Source organism: Rhizophagus irregularis, chromosome 15, assembly GCF_026210795.1.
Source record: "Rhizophagus irregularis chromosome 15, complete sequence".
Taxonomy (NCBI): domain Eukaryota; kingdom Fungi; phylum Glomeromycota; class Glomeromycetes; order Glomerales; family Glomeraceae; genus Rhizophagus; species Rhizophagus irregularis.
Genome location: NC_089443.1, coordinates 545,787 through 558,474, shown reverse-complemented (window position 1 = coordinate 558,474; position 12,688 = coordinate 545,787). Strand labels below are relative to the sequence as shown.

The following is a 12,688-nucleotide window of genomic DNA, read 5'->3' as shown; positions in this document are numbered from 1 at the left end:
TCTTTTTAATATGTCATAAATTTGTTTATTATGTTCAGAAGCTTCTACTAATTTGATGATTGATTTCATTAAAATGTTTCCAATTTCATTAATTAAAGGAAGAAATTTTGTAATAACAATTAAATTATTAATAATAAAGTTCATAGTTATATTAAACTTACTTGGATTTGAATAATTAGAAGAAATAGATAAATCATCACGATTGAATTACTTTTGTCATCAATATTGCGTACATGAGGTTGCGAAGATCAAAAGTATCCTCAATATTTAATTGACTTAGAGTTTCATGTACTACTTCAATATCGGTCTTGATTTTGGTTCGTCATTCCAACATAATTTGATAAAGACTTTAATACTTTGGAGGTGTACGTACCTTCAATTGGTTTTTCTTTATTGCTATCTTTAATGTGATCGTTAAGTAAATTTCGTGGATAGCCAGAAAAAGGACGACGCCCACTTGAAACTTCTCATAATAAAACACTTAAACTATAAATATCGGACTTCTTACCTTTTTTATGGTTAATATTTTTAAAACATTGTGGTTCAATATATTCAACGACCTCATCTCTATTACCCACTGAATTAGTTATAACCTCCGCCAACTTTTTAGATAATCCAAAATCTGCTATTATTAATTTTCCATTATTTACCAATATATCTTTGAGTGCTACAAAATAATGACAGTATTAATTAAATTGTCGAAAACAAAATCACGAATAAAATACTATAAAGAAATATTCCTTTACCAAGTCTATGGATTATTTCTTTGAAGTGTAAAATTTCAACCCAGTGGTAATATTCGAATTTTATCATTCCATTTCATGGAAACAAAATTTTTTCTCAAGTAACCTTTTAAATTTCCTCCATTAGCATATTCCAACACCACCAAAATATAATACTCAGAATCTATTAATTATAAATATTAATAAGTTAGATTAAACTGTATAAATAAAATTATTATTAAAAATAATCTTAACATAATCCTTTTATTTTTCCAAGAAAATGATTGATGCTTAGATGATTATCAACCTCGCGAAGGAGTTTCAAAAAAAAATGATAAACTATATATACTAGCAATATACCATACAACATAAAAAAAAATGATTTCTACCTCCTTCACAAACTCATCATTAAACTCATTATGTTCCTCTTCTGAATTTTCACTACAAATAATTTTCAATGTGACCAATCCGGCCAGTATTAGTCAAAATTTGCCCCTATAAAAAATTTTTCGGAAAAATGATCACGTGTCTGAGTTTCTTCGGAATAAAAATTAGAAAAATGATCATTTACCGGAGTTTTTTCCAGAATCTTTTTTATAGGGAATTGTTTTATTCACTATACCGAACCTTCTTCTACCAATTATGGAGATTTGACTAAATTTATCTTATTCAAAATAGCGGATATACAACCCATTCTTAATCTTTTCTTCAATCCATTCTTTTACTGAAGTCATTTCATCATTTGAAATTTTTATTTTTTATATTAAATTATTTTTTTTTAAAAAAAAAAAAATTTCAACGTTTTAGAAATTTTTCAATGAGGCATTATTGTATTTATGCACTTGTGTCTTAGTCTTTGAGCTACAACATGTCCGAGTACATAATTGGAAAGAAAAAAATGAATTTTATAACTATACTGTACACGTTGCATTGATCAACTGCATAATTCCTAATTTTAGTTTGGCCCAGTAATGGTGTAGCTAGCCGAAAAATAATTAGCCGCAACGTGATCCGGACACCATTATTTTCATAACTCGCTTATTTAATAAATTAGTAAAATATAACCGATAATCACTAACTTTTTCCGAATAAAATTATTTTAAAACTTCTAAATAAGAAGCTTATAATTAAATTAAAATTTACTAATACATTCGGTCAAAAATTTGTGAGAAAACAAGTCGTCGAAAAGTGGTTAGCGACATATTTTATAACGAAACAAATTCTTTTATAACAAAATTTTTGAAATTTTGAGTACGAGCGTTTGAGAGTAAAATAGAAAAAGTATATGGTAAATTTCCTAAGTTTTTCCATCGAGATCCTAGATTGAATATGGAAATGACGAAATTTTTATTAAAATACCATGAAGAATTACATGTAAACTACAGTATATCGAAAAGATATTGAAGTTTGAAACTATAGGAAGACAAAATTCGGACTGGCTCCGTGAGGCGCAGCAAACGAACAACAGGAAACTAGACATATGATCTTGACAGTTTCATTGGTAAGAAGTAATAATTATGAATTATGAAATTTTCTTTATTTCATTTTTTTTTTCTTGTAATTTGACAGTCGCTCGTTGCACTGAGATTTTTTTTTATATAAAACAATCTAAATGTGACGGTATATTATTTTGTATGCAATTGTAAAAAATCTTGTTCAATATGAGCGTTGTTCGAGTCACCCATAGCGATCCATGCAATTTATAATTTAAGTTTTAATTGGCTAATTTTTATAATTATAATTTGCTTACCATAATTTTTAATTTTTTTAATTCTAAAATAAATAAAGACGATGATAAAAGAAATATAATAAAGTAAATATAAAAATGCAATCAATTAGTTAAAGATAAAATTAAATAACTGAAAGATCAAGAATAAGATACACCTAGAGATCGATACAGAATTTTTAATAAAATTTGAATGGATGGGAAAGTTGTATTATCGTTATCTATAAAAATTCTCAAAAAAAAAAAAAATCTGTACTATAAATTTATAATAAAAAAATCCACTAAGAAATAAAAAAGCATATCCGTGCGATCTATGTTCTATCTAAAAATAATTTTCCTTTTTTTTTTACAAAATTTTTTTTTTTACGCAAAAAGTTTCGTCCTTAAAACAAGCTTTTTTTTTTGAGATCCTTTTAAAAGTAGAAAAGAAATTGCAAAAATACTATATATAATTTTACACGAGAAAAAGAATTTCAAAGGTTATAATGGTAATTATTCAGGTAGATTTTCTGTAAAATACAAAAGCACAATTTTAATAAAAAAAAAAATTTTTATTTTAATACAAGTTCAATAATAATTCTTTAAATATTTTATTGTTACTAGACGTGATTCTGCAAAAGAAACAACTTGATAGAGTCGGTTATCCAAATAGATTTTTGGTTATTCTTTGAATTTACGAAAAACAAAAAGAAACAAGATTATTAGATGTATTTTCGAGTAAGCACACTTGTTTTGCCTAAAATAATCACCAATTTCTTGCTAGTACTTAAAAATTAATTTTTATCCAATATAATTATATTAATAAATCACTTTTAAATCATTTAAAACTACTTGAACCATTTAAAACAATACAGTATATTCTAATGATAGTTTCGTCTATTAGCGAAATTATCAATAAAATGATCAACATATAAAAATATGAAATGTCAATTTGTGATGATCAATCAACGTGCGACGACAATTGCGACATTTTCAACGACTGTTATCAGTTATAACAAAAAAAAAAATCACTAAAAATCTCACTTATAATAATTTTATTTAGTTAATTTACCAAAACCTTCATTCAATTTAACAAAAAAAAATAAACAAAACATATTTATATTAATAATCAACCGAAAATATGGAATAGATCAGGCGCAGACGTATCACACACCTGCACAATCGGATAAATTTAATGAAAATCAACCGAAAAATTCGAAAAAAAAAATAATTAATAATCAATTTAGTACAAATTCATAGATAAGGTTTGGATTAAAAAAGATTAAAAAAAATGATGCGAAAACATGTCAAAATTTTTGTTATACGTAATACGTTTGTTATCAGATGCAAAAAGGAGAATTTAATTTAATTCGTACATAACAACACATGCATAAATGTAACTTCGGATCGGAAGAACGTAATAAATTACCGTTTTATATATTATGTAGTAAATAACAAGTAATTGAAATCATTGAATCGATACTAAATTCAAAACTGCGCAAATAACTAGTGAATATTTAGAATCCTATTGTATAATATATAATAAAATTCTCGTAGCTTTTCCATTCATTCGCATAAGAATTCATATTTGGTTATTTCATTTAAATGTTTTTTAACCAAGTTAGTATTAGTAAAAATAGTTTAAAAATATTTACTTTTAAGCGTTTTACATTTTCGGCTTTATTTTAACCGAACATTTTTGAAAATTATTTTATCCGAATCCGAATTGCGCAGTATTTCGCAATTCACCGACAAATTTGGCGGTCACGGGATCATTTTTTGATGATCTTTATCAAAAATGGCATGCAAATTTTTAACGAAAAAATTTTAATTCTTTCTCATTTACTTAAGCGATATTTTAGATACAGATTTTTGTAAAATTAATTATTTACGAATCATCATATAAAAGTCAAAATCCATATCCATAACCTACTCTTATTGACTAGGTAAAATTGTAGAGTGGGTAAAAATGCACATTTCTTGTAAGTTTAAAAATGAAATGTTATTATTTTTTTATTTTTTCGTTAAAAACCATTTTTATGAAGTATCGGCAAAATTGATCACGTCATCACAAAAAATTTACCGGGATTCATGTACTGCGGGATTGGCGTAATCCTTTCATACTATGAGTATCATTTTATGGAAAGTGTGATGTAAATATAACAGATAAATATTGTTTTTTATTCAAATTTAGTATCATTGTTGAAATAGAATTTTCTTTTCTTCTCGGAATATAAACATGCAGTTTATAATAAATCGATAAAATCGGATAAAATCATTTAATGATTGGCTTGAGTGGCTTGAACTTTTTTTTCTTATGTAATGACGTTAGATGATCCGATTAATGAATTTCTATATTTTGACAATATACTTTTCTATGTTCGTTTTTTTGTTTATTTGTTGTACAAATCAATTAAAATTTATACGGAAAATTAATTTTTCCTCTTCAAAATTATATTAATTATAAATCAAATCTTTAAAAAAAATATAGAGGAATGAACCCTTAATATTTTTTCTTTTTTACAATCAAATGTGCTACGGTTCAAGATGATGAATTTTTTTCCGTGTGTTACTTATCGTCTTTTCAACAAAGCAAAATGTGAAAAAAAAAATATAAAAGGAGTCGAAATTTTCTTTGGATATTTTTCATCTCAATTTCATTTTTTTTTTTTTCATTTCATAATATTTTCAGAAAAAAATAATAATTTCCCTCAAATTAAAAAAAAATAATCGTTCAAAAAAAAAAAAATTCCCAATGGAACAAATTGAAAACGATCAAATTGCTACTGCTACTGAAGTTAATTCTATCTCAAGTTCTATATCGACGGCCATAAATGAAAAAACATCGGTATTCATTATTTGTTTTTTTTTTTTTCTTTTGAAAAAAAAAAATAATCAATTCATTAAATTAAATAATTTTTTCCTTTTTTTTAGACAAAATTCGAAGGAAGTGATGATATTAATGATCTCTCAGTTCAATTAGAAAGATCAGCAAAACGAGCAGAATTAATACAGAGTACTGAAAAAGGATCAACATCCGCGAAAAATCCTGTTTACGTAGAATGGCATGGAGTAAATTATTCTATATCCGAAGAACATAAATCATCCTGGTGGAATAAAACCGATTCTAAATTAGAATCCGGTAAACATGTACGAAATATAATAGAAAATATTCATGGTTGTGCTAATCCAGGTAATTAATTTATGAATTTTGTATATATATATTTTTTTTAAAAAAAATAATCTTATGTAATTAATCATTTCAATTTAAAAATAAATTTAAAAGGTGAGGTTCTTGCGATTATGGGACCTTCTGGTTGCGGTAAAACCACTTTGTTAAATCTTCTTGGCGATCGCGTTGGAAGTAAAGGAGTTCAAGGAACCATAGCTCTAAATGGTCATAAAATGACAAAAAAATCAAAGAGATTTATTGCTTATTGTACTCAAGATGATATCTTTTTCCCTCATTTAACCGTAAAAGAAACCCTCAGTTACACTGTAAGTAACGTCACCAAAACTTTTACTGCGCAAAACTGAAATGCTGCGTCATCATTCCTTACTTTTTATATTTTTTAATTTCATGAATTTAATAGGCTCGATTACGTCTTCCACGTGAATTGTCACGACGTGAAAAATTAAAACAAGTCGAAAATACTATGGCATTATTAAATTTGACGAAATGTGCCGATACGATAATAGGAGACCAAAGAATTCGCGGTGTATCGGGAGGAGAAAGAAAACGAGCCAATATTGCATCTGAACTGTTAACAGATCCAAGTGTCATTTTACTAGACGAACCAACATCTGGTTTGGGTAAGTAATCAAATGATAATTTTGAAATATTCGAAATATTCGCTTCATTTTTTTTTTTATTAATTTCTTACTCTAATTTCATTATCAGATTCTTCATTGGCTCTTGAGCTTACAAAAATTCTCAAAGAATTCGCTGTTAAGCAAAGGAAAACCATTATTATGGTTATTCACCAACCTTCATCTCAAGTATTTGAATCTTTCGATAAATTAATGTTAATGGCTGATGGACATATGGTCTATTTTGGTGAAAGAGCTGGTGTCGTAGATTACCTTGCTGATCAAGGATATAAATGTCACCCTAATTTCAATCCTGCTGATTATATACGTATGTATTATTTTTTTTTTATTATAATTAATTATATTTTTAAATTTAAATAAATATAACGTTATAACGTTTTTCCTTTCATTATAGTGGAACTTTTGAACGATAATACAATCAAACAAAATTTAATAAATGCATATGCACATGACGTTCGCGATGATCCAACTGGAAAACAAGTAGTCGAAAAGCATTCTCGTAGAACGCGTACTGATAATCAATTAAGTAATACCATATTAGATGCACCAGTTACAAGTGAACGCCGTTGGGAAGCTACATTTTTACAACAAGTCTCGATTCTTACCGAAAGAACCTTTAAACAGAGTAGAAAAATTATGTTATCAAAAGTTAATATATTTCAAACTATTGCTTTGACTATAGTTTGTCTCTTAGTTTGGCTTCAAATTCCTTTCTCTGAAGTTAACATAAATGATCGTGTCGGAAATGTGAGTATAGATAATATAAAATTCTTTTTTTTTTTATTAACAAATTTTTTTAACTTCATTTATTCTAAATTTCTTTTGATTTTTTATTATAGATTTTCTTCTGTGGTGTATTTTGGGCGTTCAACGCAATGATTGGTTCCGTATCATCTTTCCCGTTGGATTTAGTCATGTTATCGAAAGAACGTCAATCACGATCTTATCGTTTACTATCATATTACTTATCCAAACAAATCGCCGAATTACCTTTAATCATATTTAATCCTACATTATATACTATCCCAGTATATTGGGCAACAAATTTATTACCAGATTTTGGTAGATTTGTAGCCTATTTAATAGTAATTTTACTTACTACCTTAACTTCTCAAAGTTTCGGTTATTTATTTGGTGCCACTGTATTGAACGTACATAAAAGTATATGTAAGTATTATTTATTATTTTAAATATTTTAATCTTATAATTTTGTAATATATGTCTAATTAACAAAATTTTTTTTCTTATCGAATATAGCTGTTAGTTTGGTATTTATACTTGCATCTATGTTATTAGGTGGATTTTATATAAAACATTTACCATTTGGCTTAACTTGGTTAAAATATCTTGTAAGTAGTCGCGATAAATCTTATTGATCATAGAATTTTTTTTTTCAAACCAATAATAATATTAACAATTCTCTATCTTTATTAATAGTCATTCGTAAAATACTCGTATTCTTTGCTTTTACAAATTCAATTTGATTCACCGAAAGCTCAATTTAGATGTGCTAGACCAGGAGAATTACCTGCTGGAGAATTAAGTATCTGTGATACAGGAGATGATGCTCCATTGACAAGTATTTCCGGTATTTCTATAATAGATAGTGAAGGATTAAATGATTTACCTTGGTACGTTAACCTAATAATATTATTAGGTTTCTGTATTGTAGCACGTGTTCTTGCTTATTATTCATTACGTAGAAATAGTAGGAGAAGCAAAGAATAATAATAATATAATAATATAACAATACTCCACTTGTATAATTGAAATCATATATGTTCGTCAGATACCTGAAACGCATTCATTTGTATAGCACAATCAAGCCCTTCCTTTTTTTCATTAATGTAATCACTTTTTTTCATTTAGAAATAGAATTATTTAATCACAATAAATCATACATATTATAGAATTTTTATATGTAAAATCATATCATGATATGTTATAAATTTACTGCATTTTTTTTTTTAACGAACATAATACATATGGCGTTTTTTTTTCATGATTTGAATTTTCTAAATCAATCATGCTATTACGAAATTGTTTGCATATACTATGTTTAACAACATATAACAACATCCAGTTGGGCGAAAAAGTGAATAAATTTGGAAATGATCTATTCTCTTCTAAGTAATGTGTTACAAGGATCAACTTTGAAATCGGGAAATCGGATAAAAAGATTACCAATATTCCAAAGCTGTACAGCAAAGAATCACGTGACATATTATTTTTACGTTGAATGATGTTATTGAAGCTTTGAAACATTAGGATACGTTAAGCGTTTACGAATTAAAAACAATATCAAACAATAAGAGTGGAGATACATTCTTTCACGACTTAGAAGAATGTATTATTAAAAAAGGTGATAAATGAGTAATGGCGATACTTTTCAAGAACAAGTGTTATTATTTAAGATGGTTTCTGAGTACTATGAAGTTATCAGAAATTAGAAGTAAATATAAATGGCAAGCAAACAAGGAACTCAAATAAAGAAAAAGAACAGGACTACTAATTCTTAGAGATAGAAAAGAAATACGTGGTTACGTACAAGATCATATTCGGTAAAATAATGAAAGTGAATGGTAAACAAAATTTTTACAATGAAGGAAATAAGAAGAGATATAGTTTTTTTAAACTAAACAGAAATAGTTTTATATAAAATTGATCTATACATGTGGGTGTAATTATTTCAGATAATTCGGCATAAAGGTGGCGTAATAGTGAAATATATTACACCAAATTTTTGTTCAAAGATTCATATGAAAATAGCATTACACCAGTATTACGCCGGTGTAATGCCGAATTGGTATTGTAGAGGCCGAAATTACCTAGTGAAATTATTAATTTTGAGGGCGCAGTATTATTTAGTTTTTAAAAGTGTATAAAAATTTGGTGTTTTAAATGTATTGCGTCCGTAATGACGTTCAACTATTCGTTGACTTTTATTGGTTATTATTAATTTTTCATTGGTTAAGTATTTTAGGGGATCGGGTAATTGATGACGTAAATAGTAGAACACTGAAATGCCGTGACTTACCTAGTGTTGTGTTTTATTTTTAGATTTGGGAATAGGAAATTAGGAATTAAGTGCGGGATATTACTTTAATAAGAAAGGATTGAAGAATCAAAAATTGAGGATTTTGGAAGTTAATATTTATGAAAAGTAGAAAACGATATTTAATTATTTCAAGAAAAAGGTTATTAAGATCAAAATGCGTCGGAGTTAAAATTGGAAAATTTCAAAAAGGAGAAATTGAAATTTATTTTGAACTTAGAAATTTTTTTTTTTTGAAGAAAAATCAATGATCGACAGAAATTATAAATAGGAGCAATTTCGTATTTTAAGAAAGGACATCAACAATTCAACATAGAAATTATTAGGGATTTACATTTCTAATTACTATATTAAACCAAGCATTATTATCTTTGTTATTAATACAGTTAAGGCTGCGGTGACAACGTGATTTATCACGGGCGCAGACCCTTGAAAATGATCTACATAGTGGGCAGTAAGAACATACGATAATTTATATGAAATATTCTTTTAAAATTATTATTTTGGTTGGTTTCTCTTTGGGAAATTAGAAATAGAAAGCTATTCTTTTAATTGGTTATCTTATTTCATTAAACTTATTATTTAGAATTTTCTTAGAATTAGTTTTGTCAATTTCTTGAAATTTTATCAAATTTAATAAACGAAACTTACACTAGGAAACGGAAACTGTTACGGTCCGGAGCGAAATTTATATTTTTTATTGATCATTAAATATATAAAAATCTTTTCACCAAATATTTGTATGCTGAAATTTTAATTATAAATACGCTGTTAACTTGTTATTTTAAAAGTTTGTGTTTTATTGAATAGATTAATAAATCTGATTATCTGAATATTATATACCTTATTAGTTTTGTAAAGAAATATATATACAGTATGTCATATTATGTAATAGAAAAGTATGTTGGAAATGTAATCCCGACATGAAATTTTCTCGAAGTCAAATTATGAAAAATGTAATAGTATTTAACAATAACACATTATAAATCGCAAATTTTTAGATAATAAAATATTGTTTTACGAAACTATACAAAGTGTTTATTGATAGATATAGCATCATATCCACTATCTTATACTACAAGTGATTTAATTAATTTCAAATCTAGTTTTATATTTAACTTTGTTTATTAAATTAAAGTTTACAGGATTTGTTTATTTAAAATACTCTAATAGTATAATTGTAAACTGAAATCACAATCATAAAAGTTTAAAGCTCAAATAAATTATACCAAAAGTGTAAACCACACATCATTACCTAATCCTTCTATAGAGACATATCGAATTGCCGAGTGTGATATACTATTAGTAGTATAATATGTTAGATTACAGATTTTATCAATCAAAGATATAAAGCATATAATGTACTATTACCATTTGTTTTCATTTCAACATCCTTGGTTTCAAGTAATTGTGTGAGCTGTTTAGAATAATAAAGTCGTTTACTAGTAAGCATGTTTTGTGATATTTTCAAAGGATGTGGATTTATAGCCAATTCTGCTAATCGTGCTTTCCATATGTCCTCCCGTTCCTGGCTAAATTCTTCTGTCAATTGACTATCTCTGAACTCGAATTTACATATAATTTTTTCCCAGTTTCCAGTTTGCACAAGCAATTCATTAGCTGATGGACGATTGGTAGGAATAGGATCCCAGCAACATTTCATCAAGGCTGCATATGGCTCAGGTGTATATTCTGGAATTAATGGACGCTCTCCTCCACAAATATCTAGTGCTAAGTGCAAGTCATAATCTCTATCAACAAAAGGTGCGTTGCCATTGATTATTTCTGACATTAGCATCCCAAACCCATAAATGTCTGCTGCATTGGTAAACTCCCCACCACGTAAAACTTCTGGAGCAACAAACGGTAAGACACCATATAATGGCTTATCTTCAGAACTTTGATTTGCGGGACAACATAAACCAAAATCCGAAATCACTGAGATACTAAGATTAGGATCATTTTTCAATTTATTTAAAATATTACCACTGTGGAGATCTCTGTGGAGATAATTTTTATTATGAACAATATATAATCCATTGCTGATATTATGAAGGATTTTAATAATCACTCTCCAATTCAGGATACTGTAGTTTTTTTTAATCATTTCCCTCAGATTGCCATCATTTTGGAATTTAGCGACAATTGCATATTCTCCGTTTTGAGGATCACAAGTCACTCCATAAATTCCATTACAATGTGTTGAGTAATTTAACATTAAGTTACTCCTAACCTGCAATAAAATATTAGATTATGTGAGTATTCTTTTTAATAACAAAGAGTAATTAGATCTTTTACCTCCTTTAAAAACTCCAAGCTAACACTTGTTGCATTTCGGAATTTTTTTATTGCCACTTCCTTGAAGCTATTACGATTCCATTCAGATTTTTTGATATTCCAAAAGGGTTCTTCAATTGGACCATCTTGCCAGATGGCTTTATAAACACTCCCAAACCCACCATTAGCAACAAATTCAACATCTTTAAAATTTGAATATTCAATCCATTCAATTAATTCATATTTATCATTCGCGTTGAGTTGTGAATTTTGAATTAGTTCATCAATATTTAAATTACCACTGGTCCAGTAAGTAAAGTTATTACGGAAATGTGCCGAATAACATGGCTTACAATAAGATAAAATTTTATTGATAAATTCTTGACCACATTCTGGGCATCTTTCACTTGTATCATTTTTTGTAATTTTTATATTTTCTATACCATCTTTCATATTTTCCATATCGTCTTCTAGAAAACGAGCTATTTAGGTTTATGATATGTATTTACTAGGGTAATTTGGCAAAGAATGGCTAATGAGCATAAACTTACAATGAAGTGCAAAAATGCATTATTGAAATACAGCCAATCGACCAATCCGGAAAGTTCACGTTTTATTGCAACCGTATATCCGTACGTGTATTACCTTACACAACATGACAAGAACTTGTACTAGTAAATAACGAATGAAAACTAATATTCTCGAAAAATGCTTTACCAGTTCATATTTTTTTTTCATGTAAAAATGTTTTATAAACTTTAATCCTATCTCAAGTTTTTGACGATCTTAGAAATTGAACGACCTTTTATACTTTATTTTAACTATTCAATCGATTTTAAGAAATTTTTTTTTCTAAAATAATTAATGCGCGACTACCTGTATAACGTGCAATTGATATTCTTAATAATAGTTTGGAAACTCGAACACCATTTAGTTCTTGAGTAACAATATTGCAATCACTAATAATAAAAAATAACTCCTCTATTAATATTTCTTATAACAATGATGTTTTTATAATTTCCCTTACGTTATAATTTGTGATTGAGATTAATTTTAATATTTCAATGTTTAGTTTAAGATAAAATCTCTTTAGTGATA

General features: G+C 27.2%; 3 protein-coding genes across 3 annotated transcripts; 1 reads left to right on the top strand and 2 right to left on the bottom strand.

The window, feature by feature from the left end:
• Positions 1-296: 296 nt before the first annotated feature.
• On the bottom strand, positions 297-813 carry OCT59_006896 (uncharacterized protein; the record flags this gene model as incomplete). Its single annotated transcript, XM_066134420.1, has 3 exons — positions 297-400; positions 509-667; positions 747-813. The coding sequence occupies 3 exons, from the start codon at positions 811-813 to the stop codon at positions 297-299; spliced, it is 330 nt and encodes a 109-aa protein (XP_065998372.1).
• A 4,369-nt stretch (positions 814-5,182) lies between these two features.
• Positions 5,183-7,986, top strand: OCT59_006895 (uncharacterized protein; the record flags this gene model as incomplete). Its single annotated transcript, XM_066134355.1, has 9 exons — positions 5,183-5,275; positions 5,362-5,620; positions 5,714-5,925; positions 6,021-6,240; positions 6,329-6,565; positions 6,653-7,005; positions 7,098-7,425; positions 7,516-7,607; positions 7,696-7,986. The coding sequence occupies 9 exons, from the start codon at positions 5,183-5,185 to the stop codon at positions 7,984-7,986; spliced, it is 2,085 nt and encodes a 694-aa protein (XP_065998371.1).
• Positions 7,987-10,577: 2,591 nt separating this feature from the next.
• OCT59_006894 (uncharacterized protein) lies at positions 10,578-12,052 on the bottom strand (the record flags this gene model as incomplete). Its single annotated transcript, XM_066134303.1, has 4 exons — positions 10,578-10,612; positions 10,685-11,546; positions 11,612-11,793; positions 11,944-12,052. The coding sequence occupies 4 exons, from the start codon at positions 12,050-12,052 to the stop codon at positions 10,578-10,580; spliced, it is 1,188 nt and encodes a 395-aa protein (XP_065998370.1).
• Between the last annotated feature and the right edge of the window lie 636 nt (positions 12,053-12,688).